At 49.7% G+C, this 26,228-nt stretch overlaps 2 protein-coding genes across 12 annotated transcripts in view; both read left to right on the top strand.

Moving 5' to 3' along the window:
* The window catches only part of KHDRBS1 (KH RNA binding domain containing, signal transduction associated 1), a 25,312-nt gene extending 7,722 nt beyond the window's left edge, over positions 1 to 17,590 (top strand). The window contains exons 2-12 of one of the 8 annotated variants that reach the window (XR_004360786.1): positions 319 to 446; positions 1,043 to 1,159; positions 2,203 to 2,349; positions 4,080 to 4,216; positions 5,037 to 5,250; positions 7,055 to 7,122; positions 7,387 to 7,445; positions 10,214 to 10,414; positions 13,380 to 13,455; positions 16,611 to 16,826; positions 16,996 to 17,590. Coding sequence is in view for 1 of the 8 variants with exons in the window: in XM_032709951.1 (XP_032565842.1) it covers positions 319 to 446; positions 1,043 to 1,159; positions 2,203 to 2,349; positions 4,080 to 4,216; positions 5,037 to 5,250; positions 7,055 to 7,122; positions 7,387 to 7,445; positions 10,214 to 10,311 (968 nt within the window). In the remaining 7 variants the exon portion in view is untranslated. Of the gene's footprint in view, positions 1 to 318; positions 447 to 1,042; positions 1,160 to 2,202; positions 2,350 to 4,079; positions 4,217 to 5,036; positions 5,251 to 7,054; positions 7,123 to 7,386; positions 7,446 to 10,213; positions 11,623 to 13,379; positions 16,827 to 16,889 lie in introns of those variants that run through there. The other 7 variants (XR_004360783.1, XR_004360784.1, XR_004360787.1 and 4 more) reach the window with 7 other exon arrangements.
* TMEM39B (transmembrane protein 39B) lies at positions 13,439 to 26,228 on the top strand. Of its 4 annotated transcripts, XM_032709949.1 has the most exons (10): positions 18,402 to 19,271; positions 19,446 to 19,786; positions 19,879 to 20,055; positions 22,195 to 22,414; positions 22,674 to 22,757; positions 23,371 to 23,525; positions 24,214 to 24,550; positions 24,972 to 25,159; positions 25,504 to 25,624; positions 25,842 to 26,228. In XM_032709949.1, the coding sequence occupies exons 3-10, from the start codon at positions 19,928 to 19,930 to the stop codon at positions 26,076 to 26,078; spliced, it is 1,470 nt and encodes a 489-aa protein (XP_032565840.1). In that variant the 5' UTR covers positions 18,402 to 19,271; positions 19,446 to 19,786; positions 19,879 to 19,927; the 3' UTR covers positions 26,079 to 26,228. The 4 variants fall into 4 exon arrangements, with proteins under 4 accessions (XP_032565841.1, XP_032565839.1, XP_032565840.1 ...); XM_032709950.1 differs by lacking the exons at positions 18,402 to 19,271; positions 19,446 to 19,786 and adding an exon at positions 13,439 to 13,455; XM_032709948.1 differs by lacking the exons at positions 18,402 to 19,271; positions 19,446 to 19,786 and adding an exon at positions 17,823 to 17,898.

Here is a 26,228-nt window from a genome sequence, read left to right as displayed (position 1 = left end):
GGTACTGTGTTCAGGGCACAGCAGAAGGGACACACAAAACTCTACTTGCAGTTTCCTGCTCTCATTTTTTAAATTATTTGTGGGGCATTCTCTGCTGTTCCTCCTTATTTTTGTCCATTATCCCATTTTTAGCCTCTGGAATCCCAGGCTGTGAAGGGATTCCAGCACTAAAGAGGTGACCTGTCCATGTTCCATTAAGACCATTCCAAGTGTTGATCCATTCACAGGGAATGAGGGTGGTGTGTCCTGTCATAACTCCAGCTCTGAACTGATGCTTGTTTGAGGAATATAAAGCAGCCCTATTTTTATCTTGTTTAGAAATTGAAAAAATTCAGAAGGGTGAAACAACAAAGAAGGATGAGGAAGAAAACTACCTGGATTTATTTTCCCACAAGAATATGAAACTGAAAGAACGAGTTCTGATACCTGTCAAACAGTACCCCAAGGTGAGGGCCAGAAAATAGCTACTGAATCTCTGGGGTTTGCTTATTTTCTGTGGATTTTGGGGCTGACTGAGAGATAGTGGCTGTCAGAGTGTCAGCAGGACTTAATGCACCGTTCCACTATCACTGTGGAATTTTTCCTGTGCAGGCTTGCAGGATCTTGTTTCTAATATATTGCATTTCTAAAATGTCTTGGGATAAAGCTTAAATGGTGATGCGTAGCTGGGATATTTTATAGCTGGGATAGACACTTCCATGGGTAGAGCTTTGTGTTTTACAGTTAAAAAAACTCATTTAGCTCGTTAAGACTCGCTGCCTGTAAAACTGCTGCAGAGTAGATGTTAGAATTAAACACTTCAGGGGAGTTAATTGAGCTTGGTTTTTCTGGTGGAGCATTTTCTTCATGACAAGAATGTTTTGAAACTTAATTTTTTTTTTTTTTTGGTCTGTTATTTTTTCATGAGGAACAAATGGAGTGACTGGGTTTTTTTATTTATTTTTTTTTTGTCAGCCAACATGACATTCAGAAAAGCTTTTGTTAAATCTGCTGGACTCTGGAGCTAATTTGTTTCCTTTTTTTTTTTTCAATTCACTTGCAGTTCAACTTTGTTGGAAAGATTTTGGGACCTCAAGGCAACACCATTAAGAGACTTCAGGAAGAAACTGGTGCTAAGATTTCTGTGCTGGGGAAGGGCTCAATGAGAGACAAAGCCAAGGTAAGGGCATCACCTTGAAAACATGCACACACAGAATTCCTCTCGTGCTGCTGTGAGAGGCAGTGGCTCTGGGAGCATTTTGTAAAAGATTAAACCATTCTAATCCAAAAGCAAAGCAGGAGGAATTGCTCTGTGCACGTTGGGAGCAATTGGATGGGGGCTGAAGTGTGATGTATGTTTTCTTTATGAGGAGGACTTATAAACCAGGCATCTTGTGCTACCCTGTACCCTTGGATGCAGAGATGGCTTATGTGAGACGTGAAATACAGAGTTTATAAAATCAGAATTAATCCCAGTTACTCCCTGAAGAGTCCTTCACTAAAGGAATATGTTTCCCCTCCATAAAAAAAATGAAATCCTTTTTCTAACTGTTCTCTCTGAAGTCCTTGAATTCTCATGGTTCATTGAAGATCTTGGAGCAGTGTGTTCCTGGTAATCTTTAGTGAATCACAAAGTGCCAGGAGGTGTTTTTATAACAGGGGAAAAAAAATGAAAAGAATGTTTGGGTTTTTTTTCTTCCTGCTTGTTCCAAAAACTGAGCTAAGAGTCAACAGAGCTGTAACTTAATTCAGGTTTTACTCAAGCTGCATGAAAAGCTTTTACACTTCCAGCTTGTTTGTAGCTTCTTAAATAACTGAATAACAGCCTGAGTAACAGAAGTGTCTCACAACAGAGTTACAGAATCTTGTTTGAGGCGTTAGAGCTTCCTGAGGTGGTAAAGAGCACCTTGGCAGGAAGGTGGTGTGGAAGAGGAAGATCAACAAGCTTGGATATAAATCTTGGGGTAAAAAAATTGGCTGGGGTCGATTAAAAATATTGCCATTAGCAAAAATAAGTCACCTGAAGAGGCAGAAGGTGGAAGGCTTGGGTTGTACGTGGCTTTTCACAAAACCCTGTCCCAATCCACAACCTGTTTGCATGATCTGTGTCCAGATGCTTTTACAGACATTTCCTGTTAAAGGCTCAGAAAACAGGTAAAAGAAAAGCAGTTTTCCTCTGTGTGTGGTTCAGCTTTAGGAAGCTCTTGCTGTGCTTGGTTTCAGGAGGAGGAGCTGCGCAAAGGGGGAGACCCGAAATACGCTCATCTAAACATGGATTTGCACGTCTTCATCGAGGTTTTTGGCCCCCCCTGTGAGGCCTATGCCCTGATGGCTCATGCCATGGAGGAGGTCAAGAAATTCCTCGTTCCAGTATGTATATGCTGGCACTCTTTTTGTTTTTGAAGGAGGTGGGTGGGTGGTGAACTCGGCTCAGGGTGGGTAAGATCTGCACAGTGTGATCTCACTTGGGGTAGTTGAGGGAACCTGGAATATGAAATGTGTGTGGCAGCTTCAGATAACCCTGTTAATCCTGCAGAAGGTATTTATTATTCCTCTAACCATGATTAGAATGACAAACCATACAAGGCAATGATACAGAGCACTTGGAGTAGGTATTTCCATCCCAGTACAAGCTGTGGATGCTGGAGATGAGCAGCTTGACCAGCTCCACGTGCCAGCTTTAGTGGGAGAATAAGTTTAGTCTTGCCTGGCATGGAAGAGAATTCTTAGATGTGTTCCTCTGGCTTGGAACTGTAGAAATCCAGCTGGAAAACTTCACTGTCAGATCAGAAACTTAAAATACAGTGGCGTGAGGATGAGGAGGGTAAGCCCGGGCAGCTCAGGAGCTGTATTCATTGTGGTGACTGTTTTCTGAGACACACCTGTTAAATCAGCATTTCTGCTCCTTTAAATGTGGATTATGTGAAGGAACATCATTTAGTAAACCATGTTTTTATGCAGGTGCCACTTGTCACCCATTTGGGGACATGTTTTACTGGTGAACTTCGTAAGACCTTTGTGGCCAAATTCCTGTTTTAAGCCAATGTGTAACAGGACCGTGCTGGAGTGTTGCCTCTGAGGATGGCAGGACCTGAAGGAGTCTCTCACATGTTTTAAAATCACAGTGTTGCTCATTAAATTAGGGGGGGGGAAAATGGGAAAGACCCATGCAGTGTTCATGCTTCTGGCCAGCTCAGCCTGTAACTCAGAGACCTCACAGAGGGATTCATAGACCCTGTCACTGTGCTCCACAGGTGAGCCTGGAGAGCTTGGAAGTTCTTCCTGAAGTACCAGGGGCAGGTGGAACATGGGAGCAGTGGGAAAGGCATATGGATGGTGGTGTGTGTTTGCCTGGGTCTGACACAGAGAGGAGGAGAGACTGTGGTGTGGAGTGTCTTTGAAGGAAAGAGGTCATGTTCAAGGAGCCCCTGGGATGTGCAGAGCTGCCAAAGCAGCCTTGCTGTTTAAAGTGTCTTCTCTGTCCCTGTGTCAAACTTGGGAAAATGGACAGGGAAGTCACTGTGGAAGCCAGCAGGGCTTGGAAGACACATCTGGGAGGAGACTCCTCACTTTGTGTTGTTGCCGTGGCACTGGGAAGACCCTGGGTGTGAGGCTCAGGGGTGGGGTGTCCTGGCTTCCAAGGGTCACTAGGGATCTGAGCTCATTCCTGAGGCTGGATCCCCTCGGATCCTCCTCCTCCTGTGCTGGAAACCTACGAGGAATATGTAAGGAATTACATCTGTTTGGTGGTTTAATTCCAGCTGGCTGTGTCTTAGGTACTCAACATGACTGACATAAGATTGCTGTGGAGCAGTGGCCACTGGGATGGGGCTGGGTGACATCAGGTACCTCCAGCAGCCCTGTGAGAGAGATCCCCTTCCCAGGGACCAGCTGTTTGCTCACCTGAGCTCCTGGACATGCATTTCTTCTTTGGAGAAAGCTGCCCCGTTACCTGCTGAGCAAATCCCAGTAAAACCAACCAGCAGATTTTAATTTAGGACTAATCAGTTATTTTTATCCCAGCACAGTAGGCTGGGATATCCCAGGGCACAGCATGGCTGGTTGGCTGTTCTCTGGAACTGACTGTCCCCCCTTTTCAGGATATGATGGACGATATCTGCCAGGAGCAGTTCCTGGAGCTGTCCTACCTGAACGGTGTTCCGGAGCCGAACCGCGGCCGAGGAGTCCCCGGGCGGGGAAGGGGAGCAGCTCCACCACCCCCCCCACCCGTTCCAAGGTACCTTTCCCAAAAGCACAGACCTGGAAGTGCTGCATTTTGCTCAGAGTTATCCTGTCAGAGGAGGTTAAACTGCTTGTTCTTGCACATCAGCTGTCGGGCTCGACCTTGGATTTTGGCCAAGGCTTTTCCAGCCTTGTGCTGCAGGCTCGCCTGGAGCACGCTGGCATCCGATGTTTTGCATGTTTGGAGATGTAATCTAACACAGTGGGTGTCTTCTGTGTTATTTTTGATGTCTGCAATCAATAGTTTTATAAAGCAACCTTTCAACAATTGGCCTGTGAAACTGTGTGTAAACAGATCTTGTGCAGCCTTCAGCAGAACAAGCATTTTCGGATTAAACTGGCATCGTTTGAGAGCTCTGGGATGGCATCATTCTGTCAGTGCTGTCAAGGCTCTGGGATAAATTGGCAATAAAACTGTTACTATAGTTCTTTCTTCACTCCCTGTTTCATGGGGTAGTGTCTTTCCTTCTGCCTGTTCAGCCCTGACGTGTCCCTCCTCATCTCATCACTGATCCTTATGGGTTTGCAGGTCTGGAAGCCATCCCAGGTCAGTGAACTCCGAGAAATCACCTGCCCAAAGTCTTGTATCATTTATTCCTTTGCCTGTACATCGAATGCAGCAGAATTCTCATCCCAAGGGAAGTTTTAACAAATATTACAAGGGCACAATGTTAATTCTCGTGCTGATAAAGCTTCATGGCTTTGCTGATGACAGCTCTGTTTAGTTACCGAGTTGTTGCATTTTAAAGCAGATACAAGAAGCACCCTCAGTGTCCTCGCAGGAGCTGCTCACAACCCTCTTTCTCTCCTTCCAGGGGCCGTGGGGTTGGTCCCCCTCCTCCTCCTCCCCGGGGGGCCCTGGTGCGAGGGGCCCCAGTGCGAGGGGCCATCGCTCGGGGGGCCACCATAGCCCGGGGGGTGCCCCCTCCTCCGGCAGTCCGGGGGGCTCCTGCCCCCCGAGCACGGGCAGCTGGCATCCAGAGGATACCCCTTCCTCCTCCTCCTGCGCCAGAGGCCTACGAGGAATATGTAAGGAATTATTTGTCTTTGGCTTTCTAACTCCGGCTAAACGCGTCTTAGGTATTCCACGTGACTTGACAGGAGATTGCTGGGGAGAAGTGACCACCAGTGAGCACTGGGATGGGGCTGGGGTCCCCAGTGAGCACTGGGATGGGGCTGGGATCCTCAGTGGCCACTGGGATGGGGCTGGGATCACCAATGGCCACTGGAATGGGACTAGGATCCCCAGTGGCCACTGGGATGGGGCTGGGACCACCAGTGAGCACTGGAATGGTGCTGGGATCCCCAGGGAGCACTGGGATGGGGCTGGGATCCCCAGTGAGCACTGGGATGGGGCTGGGGTCCCCAGTGAGCACTGGGATGGGGCTGGGGTCCCCAGGGAGCACTGGGATGGGGCTGGGATCCCCAGTGAGCACTGGGATGGGGCTGGGATCCCCAGTGAGCACTGGGATGGGGCTGGGGTCCCCAGTGAGCACTGGGATGGGGCTGGGGTCCCCAGTGAGCACTGGGATGGGGCTGGGGTCCCCAGTGAGCACTGGGATGGGGCTGGGGTCCCCAGTGAGCACTGGGATGGGGCTGGGGTCCCCAGTGAGCACTGGGATGGGGCTGGGGTCCCCAGTGAGCACTGGGATGGGGCTGGGGTCCCCAGTGAGCACTGGGATGGGGCTGGGGTCCCCAGTGAGCACTGGGATGGGTCTGGGATCCCCAGTGAGCACTGGGATGGGTCTGGGATCCCCAGTGAGCACTGGGATGGCGCTGGGATCCCCAGTGAGCACTGGGATGGCGCTGGGATCCCCAGTGACAACTGGGACAATGCTGAGATCCCCAGTGACAACTGGGATGGTGCTTGATGACCTTCTCTGCCTCTTTAACCCTCCAAGAAGTGAACTACAAGTGTCCTAAATCCAAAGTGAGGGGTTTTTTTTTATAAATGTGCCCCCAGGAACTGAAGTTTTCCATGACTTTCAGTGCATGGTGTGAAAAATTACATCAGAGATTGGGGTAGTTCACATAACATTCTCTTTCTAAGAGAATTCTTTAAGCAAGAGACACCCAAGGCTTCTTCCATCCACTAAAATCCTTAAAGCAGATAAGTGAATGAACAGGGGGATGTTTCAAGTTGTATAACTCAGCACCACCCTCCTGCCAAGCTTATCTTGGCATGTGTGCTCTTGGTGTCCCAAAGGAGAAACAACAGCACAACAGCATTTTGGGGAATCATCACAATTATTGATACACCTTAAAGGTTTACTTCTCTGTAAAATGTTTTTCTCACTGAAACCAATCGTAAGTTCAGAGGTTGGGGTTTGTCTAATTGTAAATCTGTGGTTTAGATATCACAGAATGTCCTGAGCTGGAAGGGACCCCCAAGGACCATCCAGTCCAACCCCTGGCCCTGCACAGACACCCCAACAATCCCACCCTGTCCCTGAGAGGATCATCCAAATGCTTCTTGAGCTCTGGCAGCCTTGGGGCTGTGCCCACTGCCCTGGGGAGCCTGGTCAGTGCCCATCCACCCTCTGGGGGAAGAACCTTTTCCTAATAACACAGTTCCAGGTCTCCTGGCACAGGGATTTGTCCCTCAGCCGAGCTGCAGCCTTGGCCATGAATTATAAATATTAGTATGATTCATTCCTCCTGAGCCACGGGACACAGCAGGTCTCAGCCATGTCTGCCACTTCCCTGTGGCAGGGAAGGATTTCCAGGCTCCTCTGGGAGCTGCTGTAGCCTGAATTCAGTCCTGCCATCCCTGTTGGCCAGGAATTGTCCTTTGGTCCTTCCATTAACACGTTTGTGTCATGATCCCTTTCAGGGCTACGACGACACATACGCAGACCAGAGCTACGAGGGCTATGAGGGCTACTACAGCCAGGGCCAAGGGTGAGTTGGCTTCTCTCTTCCTGAGCAAATAATGCATGACCTTTATTCTTTTTTTTTTTTTTTTTTTTTTCCATTTTAAGGGAATGCAAACACTCATTTCTGGGTCTGAGCTGTAGAGAAGATGCCCTGTTGTGCTGCAGTCCAGGAGAGCCTGGGAAATGACACGGACAACACTGGGCATCTTTGGTTGTCCAGTGTTTGTGCAAGTTGTGTCAGTTTGAGAATGTGATTTCACTGGATGTAACCACCTAATTACTCTTCCAGGGACACAGAATACTATGATTATGGACACGGGGAGGCACAGGAAACCTATGAAGCTTATGGTATGTCTGGGAATACTGTTCTTTTCACTGGGAAGGGGCTGCACCTAGTTGGGAGTTGCTTGTGGCCAACCAGCAGTTTTCCAGTGTCACTCCAGAGTCTGAACAAAAACTGAGGAGAACCTCAAGTAGTTTTCATGGTAGAACATTTGTATCTAGATCTGAACAAGCAAAGACATTCTGTGGGTTTAGATCCTTATCAAACTTGATTGTCTCAAAGATGACACTTTAAAAAAATCCATTTTTTAACTATGAAAATATCTTAATTTCCTTGTAGCTTTAGAATACTTTAAGAGGTCTGGATTTCCACCCACAGCACTACTGCTGCAGTCTGGTCTTCATGGACTGTGTTTTATATGGCTCCATCTGCTTCCTTATCCTCAAAAACCCGCTACCTGATCCTGACTCTGTGCTATACATTAGCTTGGAAAATGGATTTGTATGTCACATAAAGGCCTCTCTTTGGAACAGTTTTGCTCAATATGACTTGCAAGTAGTTTAGGAACTTTAGTTAATTTGAATTATGTAAAAGTACTGACTTAGGCTGGACTGAGCCAAACTGTTGTGGCTTAACCCCAAGGGGCAGCCAAGCCCCACCAGCCACTCACTCACTCCCCGTTCCTGGGGTGGGGGAGAGAATTAGAAGGGTAAAAGTGGGAGAACTCACGGGTTGAGATAAAGACAGTTCGATGGGAAAAGCAAAGTAAAACAAGGAATTAGTTCCTTGCTTCCTTGGGAGGACAAACACCATCACTGCAGAAATTCTCCCCTCAGCTGTGGCTGCGTTTCTTTTTTAAGCCAGTTCCTGTATCCAGGCTTGGAATGGCAGCTGCATGTGGCAATGAGTAAGAAGCATTTTCCTCTCCCTCTAAACAAGCCTGTGCTGCTTTGGGCTGGGGCAGAGTTAATTTTCTTCCCAGTGGCTGCTCTGGGGCTGAGTTTGGGATTTGTGCTGACGATACAGAGATGTTTTGTTGTTGCTGAGCAGAGCTCACACACAGCCGGGGCCTTTCCTGCTCCTTGCACTGCCACTCTGGCATGGGACTGGGGAAACTGGGAGGGCACACAGCCAGGACACTGACCCAGCTGACCAGAGGGATATTCCAGACCACATGATGTCATAAGTTCCCAAAGCTGCACAGCGTAAAGGCCCGGAATTCCATGGGATTGGAAACAGTCCCTTTCCCAGAGCATCAGCTGAGTGAGTGCAGGTAGTGACATTAATGACCAGCTGGAGGGGCTTTCTGGGATCCCTGGGAACTGGGAATCCTCTGTGCCCTGTCATGCCAGTAACAGGAAAGCAGAGTTAATACCCTGCTCCAGCCTCGGGGTGTTCCCTGCTCCAGGTTTAAGCTGTGGGAAGTTCAAACTCAGGTGCCTGAGCAGGGATGTTTTCCAGCCTAGGCTGCATTTGAGCAGACAGCTGCTGCTCCCAGGAACGTTGGCTCTTTCCTGCCTTCAATGCCTGGGTTTGTTGCCTGGGTTTGTCACGCAGCACAAAGAGCCCTTTGTGCCTCCGCCTTGGTGGGAGAGCGGCGGAGTCGGGCGGGATTGGGAGGCCAAAATGCTCATTGTGCACTTGGCATGAAGTTGCCACGGCTAATCTGTTTATCCACAGCAATTTCCTTTGGTCTCTGCTTTCATGAAAACAGAATTAGAGGAATAAATCACTGGGCCAGGCTGGAGACAGTTTGGAGAAAAGGGGAATGTGCTCCGTGGTGGTAGGGACAGGCTCGGCTGTCGTGGGACTCTTGGTTTCATAAAGTGGTGACCCCGGAGAGACTGGCAGGAACACGAGGATGGATGTTGCAAGCACAGGCCTTAATGAGGGCTGGGCTGGGATATTTGGGGCTGGAGCTGCCTCAGGGACAACAGGGATGTGAACTCCATTTGCTTCAGTGGTGGTTCATGGAATCCTGGAATGGTTTGGGGCGTGAGGGACCTTAAAGATCATCTCGTTCCACCCCCCACCATGGGCAGGGACACTTTTCACCTGCCCAGGACCTGCTTTGCCTGGTGTCTGGGAAGGAGGGAAGCAGTTCCTGCAGCTGTCCCTGATGGTCAGACCCTGGGGTTAGGGATGCTGGCAGAACCTCTGGCACAGCTGGTGCCACACTGCCCTGGGGATTGGCTTCGGCCCTGCTGGAATTAATTACTCCTGAAAGGCACTGGGTTTGTCCAAGTTGGAGCTGCAGGAAAGTTTGGGGATCCTTATGAGGAGAGACTGTGGGAGCTGGGCCTGGTTAGTCTGGAGAGGGCAAGGCTAAGAGGGGATCTCATGAATCCCTACAAATATCTCATCAATCCACACAAATATCTCATCAATCCATATACATGTCCCACCAATCCATACAAATATCTCCAAGGGGTGTCAGAGGATGGTCCCAGGCTCTGTTCACTGGTGCCCAGTGACAGGACAAGGAGGAGCAATGGCCATAAACTAAAACCCAGCCAAGTTCCACCTCAACCTGAGGCAGAACTCCTTCCTTTCCATGGAGGTGGCAGAGCCTGGAACAACTGCCCAGGGAGGGCTTGGAGTGTCTGGAGACATCCCAGACCCACCTGGACACGTCCCTGTGTCACCTGCTCTTCCCCACAACGCTGGAAGGTTTAGTGGTGGACGTAGCAGCGCTGGGTTAACTGGGCTCAGTCTTAAAGGGGTTTTGCAGCCTAAATCATCCTGTAAATCCAATATTTTGGGCGTTTTCCAGTCGGGTGCTGGGGTGAAGCACCACCATGGCATCCCTGACATATCCTTGTCTTCTCCACAGGGCAAGATGACTGGAATGGGACCCGGCCCTCCCTGAAGGCCCCGCCGGCCAGGACAGTGAAGGGGGCCTACCGAGAGCACCCCTACGGACGCTACTAAAAACAAACAAAACATGAGGGGAAAAATCCCACTTTTGAGCAAAACAGTTGTTACTGATTCTTGTATCTCCCGGGATTCCCGTTGCTTTGCCCACACCAGACAAGTAATTGTCTAACTGTTTTTCTTCGTGGCCCTTTTTCTCCCACTCCATCCTCACCCTGCATTTCGGCTTCTGTACGTAGTACTTTTAAAAGATGAGTTAAATAGATATTTTTTTTTTTTTTTTTTAGAGGAAGCGACTTTTAATTTTTATTTTTATTTTTTTTTTCAGTGTGTAGGTGGCTTTTTCTTTCTTTGTCGTTTAGATAAACGCAACTGTACCTTTTTTTTTTTTAAGGAAAAAAAAAACCAACAAAAACAACAAAAAAACTACAAAACCACAGTTTAAAAATGTTAGTTTTCCAAAGTGACATGCTTTGCTTAGCAGCTATGAAATTAAGGTTTTGTTTAAAAACTTTTTAAAGTTTGTTTTAAAGGAACCCATAAAGGTTGTAGTTGCAGAATCCCAAAGTAGGCTACATTTCAAAATTCAGGGCTATTTTTAAGCATTAAAATCATAATGTAACGGTAGTAGCTGCCACCATTTAAAAAAAGAAAAAAAGTAACTTCAGATGCCAAACCTTCTTTAAAAGGAGATTGCTGGTGAATCTTGGAGTTTAAATTTTAATATGAAGGATCCTCCAACAAATTAAATAGCATTTTTTTTAAAGAGGATTGACCTAAAATTAAAATTAGGTTTGTAAAATTGACTTTTCTTATGTGGATTTTGAAATCTAGCCCCCGTGCAGTGTTGAGATATGCTTGGGAAGCAGATTTTTCCAGTGTAAAGGGGTTCTTAGTTTGGTTCTGGATGAACAATTTTAAGGGGAAAAAACAAAGCATGGCTCTAATTGCCCAGTGTTTGATAGTAGAAAGCAGAATATTCCATGGGTAGGTCTGAACTCTGTAAAATTATCATTTTTTTTATAGTGCTTGGGGCAGATAATCCAGTGCAAGTTTAAAACTGACACACCAAAAAAAACCCAAACAGTATCAATATTAGCAGTCCCATTGACTTGTTCAAGTGTATCTCAGCACGAGCTTTGCATAAAAAGGGACACTGCAGCTGGGAAAAAAAAAAAAACCAACCAAATGATCAAAAATTTCACTTTGTACATAAGATAAAGTCCTAATTGGATTTGTACACTGTCCTCCCACTCTGTTCTTGAAGAGAAAATGCTACATGTGTAAGTCTGCCTAACTAGGTAGCTAAAAACGTGTCAAAATGTCTGTCGCGATTTGTCAATAAAGTTTAGTCCTTTTTTAATCAAAGTAAATGTGATGAATTGTCATTTGTTTTGGTTGAGCGATTAAAAAAAGTAGCGATTTTTATTTTATTTTTTTTTTTAATTTCCGTTTCGTTTGTTTTTAAATAAATTTAAATTAATGCTAAAGCTAATTGTCTTTTTAAAACAATGGAGACATTCTTAAAAAAAAAAAATGGTGGTTTTTTTTGTAATTCTCACCAAAAAAAACCAAAAAAACCAAACAAATTTACCGAGCTCGTTGAATGAGCTTAAATTTAAAAAAAAAAAAATATTTATATATATATATGAAAAAGAAAAATTTGTTTTTCACCCCCTGGAAGTTGCTAAAAGCAGTTTGAGCCTGGACTGGGGCAGAAATCTGACTTGGAAAGCGTTTTATGGTTCTTTGCTGAGTTACTGATTCAGATTTCAAGTGGCCTCGGAGAATATTCCGGGCTGCAGACTCCAGCTTGAGTCTGAAATCCCTGGCTTAAGTAGCGTGACAAAAGGAATGCTGCAAATTCCAAGGCTTAGCTGCCACCAGGAGGAGAAGGAAGTTGCTTTCTGTAAAACCCCCCCCCTTGGCTAAGATGATGCCCTTCCTACTTCACGGTAGCTTTTACTTGGAAAAACCACTTAAAAAAATGTATTTTTGTTGGAGAACGGTGCTGCAGCTGCTCCTTAAATCCTTCTGAGAGGGTGTGGATGTACAGAGATATATTATATATATATATATATATATTTAAAAGTAAATGCTTCTTAAAGAGACATGAAAAAAATGGTTTGTGTTTCCCATCTCCCAGACGAATTTGGAACTCTTTAAGGGGAGAGAATTAAACTGCTCGGGGGTGAAAAATAAGAATATTAGGGAGCAAAACCGTGGCAGCGCATGAACGAGGGGAATACTTTAAAAAAAAGAAAAAAAAAAAAAAAACCACGACAAAAAACCACAAAGTTGTATTTGTAGATTGTTATTAAAGTGCAAATAACCGAATTTTCAACACTGGTTTGGAGTCAGCTTTCAGGGCATAAAGTGTTGCTTGATGAAAAGATCTGCCCATTGCCCCCCTTTTAAAGGAAAATTATCGCAGGAGAATCAATCAGGATGTGTAAAGCTAACATGCATCGCCCAAAAGGTAACCTAAATGTCTGATTTTAACAGCCCATTTTTCTCTTTTCCATAAACCCGTGACGTAAACATTTTTTTATCGAGCCAAGCCTTGAGATGTTTTAATTTCAATGTAAAAAAAAAAAAAAAAAGAAAAAAAAAAAAGGAGAAAAAAAATGTTTAAAATAAAAACGTTTTAAAACAACCCACTTTTTTTTTTTTTTTTTTTTTTCTGCATAAATTAGAGACATAACTTTAACAAACGTGCCCTCGGAGAGAAAAAAATAAATGCACTCCGGTGGAATGTGGGCAAAGAGGAATATTTAAATATCCAAGGATGTAAAAACGAAAATGAACCTAGTTAGTTCCTGCTACCGCCAAAAAAAAACACCAAACCCCCAAATTCTGCTCAGTTGTTTAAAAATGTAAACTTTTTAGCCTCCCTCCCCCGCCCCAGTATTGCTGTTTCCCTGTGAAACGTCCACAGCTCAGCTGAAGTTGCATGTTTTCCTTCATGTGTAATAATTGCATGTGGGAATCTTTTTTTTCTTTTTTTCCCTTTCTCTTTTTTTTTTTTTTTCCCCCCTGTTTTTTAAGGGGGTGGGGGAGGAGGGAGGGTGGGATTTGTGCTTCCATTGAGGAGCCTCACGGAAAAAATTGTCTTTGGTTTGCAGGAGCGGAGAGTTCTCGGCGCCGGGAGCGACTCTCCCGCCCCGGGGGTGAGGAGGAGCAGGGGCAGCGCCCACGGGGGTGAGTCTCTGTGTGTGTGTGTGCTTTTACAGCGTGGGGGTGGCACCATCTGAGCTGCTAAAACCACATCCACACAAATAAAAAAGGGAAAGCTGGCTGGCTCTCCCCGCCTGATGCTCCCGCAGAGGTCACAGTGCGGAGGAGGCTCCAGAATTGTACCTGCCTTGAGCCCTCCCCGGAGGGAAAAGAGGTTTTCAGTGGATTTAGGGAGGGGGAGAAATGTGATGAGGTCCATCTCTTGGAGCTGCTTCCTGGTGGTGTTGGATTTCATGGAATCACGGGCTGGTTTGGGTTGGAAGGGGCCTTAAAGATCATCTGGTTCCCAGCGCCCTGGGATTTGTCACCCGATGCTGCAGGAGCAGAGCAGCTGAAGGAATGGCTCGGTGGGAATTCCTGGGGGAGTCCACAAGGCATTAAAATTACAGGCTGCAGATTTTAAACCCAGCCAGACCTTGCCAGTTCTACACCTTCTGGCCCCCATCAGTGGGATCAAATGGGATCTGGCTGCTGGCTGGTCAGTTCTTAAGGATTTCTGTCCACTGGCATAGCCAGAGATCTCCATCAGTGATCCTGGGACACATCTCTTGGAATCCCAGAATGGTTTTGGTAGGAAGGGACCTTAAAGCCCATCTCATTCCACCCCCTGCCATGGGAAGGGACATCTTCCACTAGACCAGGTTGCTCCAAGCCCTGTCCAACCTGGCCTGGAACATTCCAGGGGTGGAGAATAGGCCATGCTTCTCTAATAAATTGCTTTTATAAATGGATGCAAGTGGTTGAAAACGAGTGGGAGGTGATCACACATCAGTGGAGTGACCTGCTTAGGCAGCAAGGACACGTTTCTCCCCCAGGGCAGCATCCCAAGGCTTTTGGGAACAGCTAAATGCTTCCTCTGAAAGTCTGAGCTCCATAAATAAAAGAACAAAGAAATAAACTCTTGCAGTGCTGAACAAGCCCAATGGCTTCAAAAGGCAACCTGGGCACAGGACATAAAAGGACACAAGTCTAATTTTACATGGAATTGTAAAGCTCCCAAATGAGCTCCTCTTATCTGAGGAGTATTAGGGACAAGGAAGAGGTAATGTGTGGAAATGCTGCAACAGGGAGATTACCCTGAATTCTTCCACTTGAAAATTGGATCCTGCCAGGGGGAACGATAACGTGTCTGGATTTGTGGCCTGGTTATCAAATTCATCTTCATTTACAATGTAATTGGAACATCAGTTTCTCTGGCCATGTACCAATCTTTCCCGTTTCTTTCTTAATAGGCACAGCTTTTATATCAAGTGGAAAAGATTTGATAGAGATCATCTATTATGATGCAGGGTTTTTTTACCTGTAGAAGTGGATCTTGTGATGCTGCCTCTGGAGGGATCCAGCTCGTGCCTTGCCTTTGTTGCATGTTTATGGGGAAGACTTAAATGTTGTGGCAGACTGTAAATATTAATATATTGAGATAGCTGTATATGCTACAAGTATTTTGCAAACATGCCCTGGATCAGACGTTCCCTCCCTCTCACAGCACTGCTCCAGTCAGATTTTAGCCTGGAGTCTGCCAGAGCTAATTGGAGATCCCAAAATAACCCTCAGCATAGGATGTGCCTCTCAAAGATGCTCTAATTAGCCAGACATTCCGGGGGTGATGCAGGAATTTGTGAGGGATAGAGATTCCTTTGAGTCTGAGTCACCTCAATAACCTTCCCTGTCCTACTGGCAGGTGGCTGCTGGAGGTGGAATTAGCTGGCTGTGACCTCACAAGTGCCAGGGATCTTTCATCTCCCAGTTTTCCCAAAGGACTAACCCTCGCCTTATTATTTGTAGGGTTTTGGTGAAGGCCATAAAGCAGGTAAAGGCCCTGTCGTGCCTGGCTCTGTGCAGGGGGATGTGCAGCAGCTGGGACCTCTCCTCTGGGGAAGCTTTTCCCAACAAAAACCGTTCTTGTTAAGAGATTTTGGCTCCAGGAACACCCTCCTGCTGCAGAACACGCAGCATTCCCACCTTCCCTGCCCCTTTCCCTACGTGGTTACAGCTTCTCCAGCCTCTTGGGTATGACTACTCAGCCTGGCCGTGCCTGGAGCTGGCACAGACCCGGGTTTTACACCCTCAGGGAGGTTGAGTGCTTTGTGGGATCCTGGACAGCCACGGGAGAGTGAAACCGAGCTGAAATTCCAGAGAAACCCCCGGCAGCTTTCCCTGGAAGGAGACTCTCATCCCCTGCCCGTTCCTCACCCCTGGTTTCAAGTTGCTGTTTGGGTTGTTAAATAAAGCAAATGGCTTTGAGCTTTGTTATATGGAATCATAGATCCATGGAATGGTTTGGGTGGGAAGGGACCTTAAAGCCCATCCAGTTCCAGCCTCTGCCATGGGCAGGGACACCTTCCACTGGATCAGATTGCTCCAAGCCCTGTCCAGCTTGGCCTTGGACACTTCCAGGATGGAGATTCCACACCCTCTGTGGTATTTTGTGTCTAACTCAGCCTCTCTGAAAGCACAGTGGTTTAAGCCTTTACCTCGATATGTCCCTCCAAAATTCCATCTTGGATAAGCTGGGTTTACGAGCACAGCTGGATTCCCTGTCCAGCACTTGGAGCAGATGATTCTTTTCATACAGGACGAGCTTTTAAATTTGTATGAGAGCATCTGTCGCGAGCAGAGCCAAGAAAAACAGTTCAAGTGTGCATTTTCCCTTCCTTAACCCATCCTGCTGCTCTCCTGGAGAACACTTGGGCTGAGGGTGGTTCCTGCAGCTTGGATGGACCCTCTGAGCGGCCCCAGAGGAGCAGGGACCAGCTGGGATGTGTCTGCTGGGAGCTGCAGAGGAGAACAGGCTTCCCTGGGAACGAGCACATACGGAGCTTTTGGGGAGGAAAACGGGGCTTAGGGAAATTCTTCCTTAATTGATGAACCTGGAACATGTTGGATGAGACACTGGACACGTGTCCCGTTCGTAAGCTGTGAGGGGGAGGAATTCCTGCAGGTTATCCAGGGACTCCCATCCCAGTGGAGATGTCATTCCTCATTTTCTCCCTGGGAAGCTCCGTTCTGTGAGCACAGAACACAAACCTTTGCTGTTGCTGCTCAGCTGAGCCTTCCACTGCTGCCATATGTTTTAATGGGAATGTTTGTTTCCACGCTCCTTTTGCTCCTTTTGCAAGGAGGGATGAGTCTCCAGGGAGCTGCTTTCAGAGCTGATCAAGGAGCACAGTTAAGACACTTCCCTGGGAAATAGGAACCTGCCAGATCTTGGGGAGTGTTGGAGAACACTGGAGCCTCCCTTGGATCCCACGAGAGCAGCAGCTGTGTGTTGGAACACTGAAATATAAAGTGTTTTCTGCTGAAGCTGTTACTTTTACCACTGAATTTGGAACTAGGTATGACCAAAAAGCTTCAATACATCATGTTGTAGTAGCAAACCCCACTGAATTTGGAACTAGGTACGACCAAAAAGCTTCAATACATCATGTTGTAGTAGCAAACCTGATATATTTTAACCTGAAAATTTTTTTAACCTGATGTTTGTACATCCTGTTACCTTTATAGTTTTTCCTGGAAGACTCTGTTAAACCAGAGATGTCTGGATACTGCTGGGTTTTGATGGCTTTGCACATTTAGGTTGGGAAGGACCTCCAAGACCATCGAGTCCAACCTGTGACCACCTTGTCCCCCAGCCCAGAGCACTGAGTGCCACGTCCAGTCATTCCTTGGACACCTCCAGAGATGGGAACTCCACCACCTCCCTGGGCAGCCCCTTCCAAAGCCAGTAAAGAACTAAACCTTGGGCCTGTGGAAGTCCATTAATTTCAGAGATTTTTGCCTCCAGCTGGTTCTCAGTGTTGTAAAACGCTCCATCTGTGCCGAAGCACCAACGCCCACAAGTGGAGGAGATCACTGAGAAAAAAAAAACGCTGCGAGCGGGTGATAAAGATGCTGAAAAGTGATCAAGGTGAATCACAGCACGAAAATAGCTTGGATGGGAGCCTGGCGAGCTCCTGCACCAATAACTTGGATGGCAGCCTGGCGAGCTCCTCCGCCGAGGAGCACTGGGCTTTCTGCTCCAGCTATTCCACGATCCTACAACTCTTGTGTTGGAAGTGATCCCTCATTCCGTGTAATAAAGTCCTGACGATGAATATTTTTTGGCTTTCAGCGGTTGTTTCACTGGTTTCGATGGGGTGTGTTTTGGGGGGGTCTGTCCCCTATGGGGAGGGGGGAACACACGGGTGGGCGCTGGGACCCTGCGGCGCCCTCGGCCTGGAGGGGGCGTGGCTTTGGGCGTGACCGAGCGGGATGGGGGCGTATCCAAGTACTCAATGGGCGTGTCCAAGCGGGTCGGGGGCGTGTCCAGTGGCGTTCGCGCCCCGCCGAAGCTTGTCCCGCGCCGGCCGCCGTCGCGGCCCGCCCGCCATATTGTGGCCGGCACAGGCGGAGCGGCGGCGGCGATGGGTGAGGGGGGACCGGGGAGGGGACCCCGGGACCGGGCCGGGAGCGGGCGGGGGGAGCCCCGCCGGCAGCCGCGGGGGCGGCCCGTGCGCCGGGCGGGGCGCGGCGCAGCCCCGCGGCTCGCCCCGCCCCGGCCGCGCCGCGCTCAGGGGGGGCGCGGCCTCGCCCGGAGCCCCTGAGAGCCCCGCAGCAGCCTCGGGGCGTGCTCATGGAACCCTCACCTCCCTCCGGAGTCCTTAATGCAGGTCCTGCAGAGCCACCCCCGGGCTCCCTGGAGGGTCCCGGTGCTGCCCCAGCCGGACCTCCCGGGCGCTCAGAGCTCCCATCACCCCCTGAATGCCCCTGTTGCTTCCCCAGAGACCCCTTGGCCCCCTCAGCTCTTCTTTAGATCCCACTTGTACCCCCACAGTTCCCTCTTACGCTCCCCCAGACCCCCTGTGCTGGCCACTGTTCTCCTGCAGTCCCCACTTGCACCCCCAGATTTTCCCCTGATAGCCCCTATTGCCCCCCCAGAGCCCCCGGTGGCCCCCTCAGCTCTTCTACAACCCCCACTTGTGCCCCCACATTCTCTCTTCAGCCCCTGTTGCTCCCCCAGGCCCCCCGTGGCCCCCACTGCTCTTCTTTAGCCTTCCTTGTGCCCCCACATTTTTCCCCTGGAGCCTCTGTGGCTTCTTCCTGCCCTCCTGCAGACCCCGAACCCCCCCTGTCTGTGCTCTCACAGCCTCCACTGCTCCCTCAGAGCTTCCAGGGAGCTCCCAGAGCTCCTGCACCCCCAAAAAAACTGCATCCTGGTGCTTCCCAGGTGTCCCACACTGTCCAGCAGTAGGACTCCTGAGCTCAGCTCCAGCTTTAAAACTTCTTTAAGAACAGTCTCTAAACCCTCAGCAAGTATATTTTACTCCAAGTGGTGCAAACTGGAAATTATCCACCACCAGGAAAAGGAATGTTCAGTAACTGGTGTGACCTGAGTTTCTTCACAGCTCAGATTTCACTTGTAAATGGGGGTTTTATCACTTTCTCCTTTCTCTGAAGTTGTGTAGGGTCTCCTGAGGTTTAAGCAGGATCCAGGGAAGGTTTAAAAACCTTGGGATTAGTGTTATGGTTTACACTGTGGCAAGCATCCCTGGAAAAGCTAAATTTGGGCTGATACCCCACTGGCCTCAGTGCCATGCAAACATAAACCAACAAATTCCCTAAAAACGGGTTCTTCTTCCCAGTTCTAAGGAGCCAAAAAGGAAAAAGCCAGTCTGTAATTCCTTGGGGAAAGAAAAAGTAAAAGTTGTAATCTTCAGTTTCAGCACAAAATTGGGCAAAGAGGACCTGGGTAATATCCTTAATTCCCTGGATCCTTTGGGGGAATTCTTGAGCATCTCTAGGTGTATCTAATATCCCTAATTCTCTGGATCCTTTGGGGGAATTCTTGAGCATCTGTAGATGCCTCTGATATCCCTAATTCCCTGGGTCCTTTGGGGGAATTCTTGAGCATCTCTGGGTGCCCCTGATATCCCTAACTCCCTGGATCCTTCAGGGGAATTCTTGAGCATCTTTAGGTGTCTCTAATATCCCTAATTCCCTGGATCCTTCAGGGGAATTCTTGAGCATCTCTAGGTGCCTGTGATATCCCTGATTCCCTGGATCCTTTGGAGGAATTCTTGAGCATCTGTAGATGCCTCTGATATCCCTAACTCCCTGAATTCCTTTTGGGGAATTCTTGAGTCTCTACCCTGCCTGTGGCACAGGGATAACACCACAGGGATGCTGATTAAATTCCTTATAAACTTGGGTTGGGAGAGAGGCAGGAAGAGCTCCGTGGAAGCCTCCACACACGGACTCTCCATGAATTCCCAGCACCTCAGCAAGCCCTCATCCACAGCCCGGGGAAACGCAGGAGGCAAGGGAAAGGGTTGGGAATTGGGTTATCCTGCCGTGGACGAGCCCGGAGTGATCAGCCATCCCTAATCAATGATCCATCTCTGCTTCCAGTGGTGGGGCCTGGAGCGATCCCGCAGTGAGCAGCTCCCACGGCTCGGGAATGGCCGGGGGCCGGCGGGGTCCCAACAGAACCTCCTACTGCCGGAACCCGCTGTGTGAGCCCGGAGCTGCCGGCGGCTCCGGACACTCCTCGGGCTCCTCCGTCACAGGCGTGCGCTCCCGGACCAGGTACGGACCCCCAGAGCCACAGCCAGCCAGGCTCTGCTCCCCTCTGCAGCCACCTCTGCCCTGGGATGGGTTGGACTGGGAGGGATCTTGAAGCTCATCCCGTTCCCAGTCCCTGCCACGGCTTCTCTGGGCAACCTGTGCTGGGGCCCCCCCGCCCTCGCAGGGGAGGAATTTCTTCCCAGTGTCCCATCCTGATCTCCCTTCTTGCAGTTTGAAGCCGTTCGTCCCTCGTCCTGTCACCTGGGAGGGTGAGGTTGGATAACAGGAAAAAATTCCTCGCAGGAAGGGTGGTCAGGCCTTGGAAGGGGCTGCTCAGGGAAGTGGGGGAGTCCAAACCGTCCCTGGGGGTGTTCAAACCATCCCTGGAGTGTCCAAACCATCCCTGGGGGTGTTCAAACCATCCCTGGGGGTGTCCAAACCATCCCTGGAGTGTCCAAACCATCCCTGGAGTGTCCAAACCATCCCTGGGAGTGTCCAAACCATCCCTGGGGGTGTCCAAACCATCCCTGGGGGTGTCCAAACCATCCCTGGAGTGTCCAAACCATCCCTGGGGGTGTCCAAACCATCCCTGGGGGTGTCTAAACCATCCTTGGGGATGTCCAAACCATCCCTGTGGTGTTCTGATCATCACTGGGAGTGTTAAAACGAGTGGATGTGGAGCTTTGTGAGAGGGTTTGATGGGTTGGGGCACAAGATTGGACTTAACCATCTCAGAGAGCTTTTCCAACCTTAAAGCCCATCCAGTCCCACCCCCTGCCATGGGCAGGGACACCTTCCCCTGTCCCAGGTTGCTCCAACCTGACCTTGGACACTCCCAGGGATGGGCCAGCCACAGCTTCTCTAGGAAATCCATTCCAGCCCCTCCCCACCCTCCCAGGGGGGAATTTCTCCCCACTATCCCATCTAACCCTGCCCTCTGGCTGTGGGAAGCCATTCCCCCTTGTCCTATCACTCCATACCCTCCTGAAAAGCCCAGATTCCTTGGGGATGAGCTGGGGTGTGGGTTTGTGCATTCCCCACCTGTGATAAGGAGCTGTGTGTGCTCTCCCAGCAAAGCTGGATTGCTCCACCTGTGGCCTTGCAATGACTTGCCTGGATAACTGTATCCCTGTGATTTTCCTGGCCCAGGGCCCTCAGCAGGGAGTGTGTTTAGACAGATTTAACATTTTCTTTGCAGGGTTCATAAGGCACCTCCTGCTTATGGAGCTGGGGCTTGGCTGCTCTAGTGAGGGGTGTCCCTTCCCAGGGCAGGGGGTGAGACTGGATGGATTTTAAGGTCCTTTCCAGCCCAGGCCATTCTGTGATTCCACAGTTTATCCATCCTGAGGAGCTGAATCTCTTTCACCTTGGGAATCTGGTCATTTCAGAGAGACAGCTCAGGTTCCTAAGATTTCCCCCTCATTTTAGGCTGTCAGCCCTGCTGTTTTAAACCCTGGACTGATCCAGCTGCATCCCCCAGGATCAGCAGCCTTCCTGCAGCCACACCTGTGGTTTCATTTCGGGGTTTTCAATGGGAGTTTGTGCTCTGCAGTTTCTTTGAAACCCACACCCAGATTCCTTGGCCTGTTGTTATTTAGAGATTGCAAATCAGGAGGGATATATCTGGTGTATCTTAATTCCCCTCGATTAAAGGATCTGTCTGGGATCCTGTGCGTGCTCACACAGGAACACACACCTCTGGCTAAACTCGTTTTTCCTCCTCAGGTGAATAGAAGGTGAAGAATGAACAAGGGCTTGTGTGTAATTGCCCTGTCTTTCATGTTCAAGCACTCTTAGATATGTAAATAGCAACTTGAGGTCTGAAAGGTTCCAATTAATTAAGGGAGTCACTGGTTGTCCCTTGAGTAGCACGGCACAGCCCTGGGTTTGAACCTGGCTCAACACAGGGGATTTAATATCAAGTGACCTGGTGCTGTGGGCTGGCCTGGTTCCAAGTTTTGCTTTCTCTTGGCAAATTCCTGCTCACATCTGCCTGCCAGAGTCATCCTGGACGTCTTTGGGGTGCTGACACTTCTGGTTTGTGGCAGCCACTGATTGTTAGCTTGGGTTTCTCAGTCAGTGTTAGACCGTGTACAGCCTGGGTGGGTGGGCAGGAGGGCACTGCCCTCTTCATTCCTGACTCTTGGCTTCCCTTGGCAGGAGTGGCTCAGGTACAGGCCTTTCCAGCCCCCCTTTGGCAGCACAGACAGTGGTCCCCCTGAGGCACTGTAAGATCCCAGAGCTGCCTGTGGAGAGGAGTGTCCTGTTCGAGCTCCAGCTCTTCTTCTGTCACCTCGTCGCTCTCTTTGTCCACTACATCAACATCTACAAGACGGTGTGGTGGTACCCACCCTCCCACCCTCCCTCCCACACATCACTGGTAAGCACCAGAGGACTGGTGATACTCCCAGGATGTCTCTGGGGTCGTTAAACATTAAATTTTGTATATATTTATATTAAATGTAAACTACACGTGACTCTGCAACTCTTACTTTACCAAGTTTTGGATACTGCTTGTCATTCTCTCTCCGATCTTGGAAGAGAGTCCAAAGAGAAGAGGATAACTTGGGAGTTTCTCTGTTGAATGTGGGTTTCTGCTGCCTCATGGGAACGGGATCATTTTGGTTTTGTCTCCACAGAACTTTCACCTTATTGACTTCAACGTGCTGACGGTGACAACCATCGTCCTGGCCCGGCGGCTCATCAGTGCTATTGTGAAGGAGGTAAAGTCCCCAGGCAGATCTCAGAGCTGTTCTTTGGGGGGAATTGCAAGGCTGTGTGTCCCTTCTGCAGTTCCAAACTCCTCTGTCCTTTCCTAAAGAGCTTTGTGATACGCCCAAGTCAGAATCCCAGACATGGTTTGGATTGGGAAGAGCAGAGAACAGAACTGAGAGCCCCAAACCACCTCTCCTGACTCTGTCCTTCTGGGATTGTCTCTGAATTACTGTCTCAACTAGACTTGTAGTGATTCTGCTTCCCTCCTCCTATTTGGCTCTTTTCCTGTTCTCTCCATCACTCCACCTTTCCCCAAGGAAAGTCAGTGGGTGTCTGCTCACTGTGGAAATGGCCTGTGGTGAGCAGGGCCAGGAGGGTGGGCTGGTCACACTTTAACTGCCAGAGTTTAACAAGGAACTCAGAGCTCTCCTCCCTCCAGCCCGAGGAATGAGGCCCAGATTCCAGAGGTTTTGGACAGTCGAGATTCCACAGAAGGCCTCCCCATCCTGGCATCACTCAGCCTTTCCCTGGTGCTTTACTCGATTCACGGATTGAGTTTTGCTCCCTGCAGGAAGAGGGAATGAGCCTCCCCTGTGCCCAGCTCTCTCCTCTCTCCCACAGGCTTCCCAGAGTGGCAAAGTGTCCCTGCCCCGCTCCGTGTTCCTGGTGGTCACTCGGTTTGCCGTCCTCACCGGCACGGGCTGGAGCCTGTGCCGATCCATCATCCACCTCTTCAGAACCTACTCCTTCCTCAACCTCCTGTTCCTGTGCTACCCGTGAGTGTCCCTGTGTCAGGGAGGGGGATCCCTCATGGGCACTGCAGGGGGTGTTGAAGTGAAGCCTCAGGAAGTGCTCAGTTACCTGGTCGCAGAGTTTATACCTATTCCCTTTTGCTGTGTCACATTCCGTGCTGGCAGGGCAGGTCTTTGACATCTACCTGTGTTGAACACCAATTCTTAGATTGCTCATGTCCTCTGAGAAGGGAGTGTGTGCTTTTCCCATAGTGTTCAAAAAACTCGTGGCTTCAGTTTCCCTTGGCTCCAGGTGGAGGGAATCAAACAGCTTCCCTGCTTCGTGTTAACTAATAAAAGGGAGCTGGTTTTGCTTCCAGTCATGTATGGAAAATAGCTCCTTTCTCCCTGATAAATGAAGGAGGAAGCATCCATAAAGATCTGAGACTTGAGATCAGTGGTGAAGCTCTTTTCAGGAGTTTCTATAGGTATGAGAGGCCATTTAGAATCACAGAATCATGGAATGGTTTGGGTTGGAAGGGACATTAAAGATCATCCTGTTCCACCCCCTGCCACAGGCAGGGACACCTCCCAGTAACCCAGGTTGCTCCAGCCTGGCCTTGGACACTTGCAGGCATGGAGCAGCCACAGGGAACCTCCTCCTGGCTTTGGGAAGGGGCTGTGCTGCAGCAAACCCTCAGGAGTAACAGCCCTTCCCCCTGTGCTGCTCCAGGTTCGGGATGTACATCCCCTTCCTCCAGCTGAACTGTGACCTGCGCAAGGCGGGGCTGTTTGCCCAGGTGGCCAACATTGGCCCCAGGGACACGGGTGAGGTGGGGGCCCGGGGCAGGGACTACCTGACGGTGCTCAAGGAGACGTGGAAGCAGCACACGCGGCAGATGTACGGCATGGAGGCCATGCCCACCCACGCCTGCTGCCTCTCCCCGGACCTCATCCGCAACGAGGTGGAGTACCTCAAAATGGACTTCAACTGGCGCATGAAGGAGGTGCTGGTGAGCTCCATGCTCAGTGCCTACTACGTGGCCTTCGTGCCCGTCTGGTTTGTGAAGGTGAGACAGGGCTGGGGCTGGCTGGGAGGTGGGCACTGGGCCGTGGTGGCAGCGTGGAGGGGGACATCGTTGAATCCCCTAAGGTGTGGTACTGATATTACATTCCTAATCTGTGAATGAGACAAATGTCTCCTCATAACTCATCCCCCAGGGAGGTCTGTCCCTTGGTGCTCCCACCCGCTGTCAGCTGAGCCTGTGGAGCATCAGGAGCCATCCCCCTGTTTTTGGTGCTGGCACAGCAGTTCTGCATCAGCCATCCTATGTGGGCACTTCTTTCCAAGCAGGATTAACAGCTGCATGCAGCTGCCTCCTTCTACCTGCCTTGAGTGCTTTGTGTTCTGATGGCTCTGGCAGGTGGGGCTGTGCAGACACGTTGTCACACCAGTGCCCAAACGTGCCACACGTTCCTGTCCCCCCACAGAACACTCAGTACTACGACAAACGCTGGTCCTGTGAGCTCTTCCTGCTGGTTTCCATCAGCACCTCCGTGATCCTGATGCAGTACCTGCTCCCTGCCCGCTACTGTGACCTGCTCCACAAGGCTGCAGCACACCTGGGCTGCTGGCAGAAGGTGGATCCAGCCCTCTGCTCCAACGTGCTGCAGCATCAGTAAGGAATTCTCTGCTGGGGTTAGGGCTGGGTTTTCCCTGAGAGGGCTGGACAGGGAGCTCAGCCTTAAAATAAAAAACGAGGGAGAAAACTGAGAGCGGAGTTGTGGGCTGACACCTCCAACAGCACAAACACTCTGTGCACTGCCCACTGCCAAGCTCAGCCAGCAGAGCTGATTTTTGGCAAGGTTCCTGCTGCTCCTGGCCACAGGTACCTGCCAGTTGTCACCACCGTGGTGACACACCCGGACGGACCAACCTGCCCGTGCTCCCCGTGGGCAGGGGGAAGGCAGCAGCCCCTGTTCCCACGTGCAGGCAGCACTGAGGGCTCCCTGTTCCCTGCAGGTGGACTGAGGAGTGCATGTGGCCGCAGGGGGTGTTGGTGAAGCACAGCAAGAACGTGTACAAGGCCGTGGGGCACTACAACGTGGCCGTGCCCTCCGACGTCTCACACTTCAGGTTCCACGTAAGGTCACGTCTCCTTCCTGGGAAATGGAGGGATAGCACCCGGGCAGGGCCATGGTCCTCGTGTCCTGGACACCTGGGGCTGCCAGAGGGTGGCTTTCCAAGTGCCCAGGGTGGGGAGTTACTTATCCCTGTGGATAATCCCAGAGGAATCCCACCCAAAACCCACCCCGGAGGTTCCGCCTCTCGCTCGGTTGCCTCACTGTGTTCTCCCACAGTTCTTTTTCAGCAAACCACTGAGGATCCTCAACATCCTGATCCTGCTGGAAGGGGCAGTCATCTTCTACCAGCTCTACTCGCTGATTTCTTCGGAGAAGTGGCACCAGACCATCTCCCTGGCTCTGATCCTCTTCAGCAATTACTACGCCTTCTTCAAGCTGCTGCGTGACCGTCTGGTGCTGGGCAAAGCCTACTCATATGCTGCCAGCAGGGACTCAGAGCAGAAGTTAAATTAAAACAATTGCACTGATGCTGAGCTTGTTACAGAACAAACAAAACAAGAAACCCTCAGAGCTTTGTATTTTTGTTACCACTGCTTTTTTTTTTTTTCTTTGATAACTGATGTAATTAAAAGGAAAAAAAAAAACATATTTTTTTACTCCCAA

The sequence above is a fragment of the Chiroxiphia lanceolata genome, chromosome 24, assembly GCF_009829145.1.
Source record: "Chiroxiphia lanceolata isolate bChiLan1 chromosome 24, bChiLan1.pri, whole genome shotgun sequence".
Lineage (NCBI taxonomy): Eukaryota > Metazoa > Chordata > Aves > Passeriformes > Pipridae > Chiroxiphia > Chiroxiphia lanceolata.
Note: the sequence above shows the minus strand (reverse complement) of the source record. Positions and strands in the feature narration are given on the sequence as shown.

Bases quoted from the DNA above. Each gene is read 5' to 3' on its own strand.
- TMEM39B (XM_032709950.1), top strand. From the start codon at position 19,928: ATGGCCGGGGGCCGGCGGGGTCCCAACAGAACCTCCTACTGCCGGAAC. The intron at 23,526-24,213 runs GTGAGTGTCCCT...GTGCTGCTCCAG, and splicing joins CTCCTGTTCCTGTGCTACCC to GTTCGGGATGTACATCCCCT. The intron at 24,551-24,971 runs GTGAGACAGGGC...GTCCCCCCACAG, and splicing joins TGCCCGTCTGGTTTGTGAAG to AACACTCAGTACTACGACAA.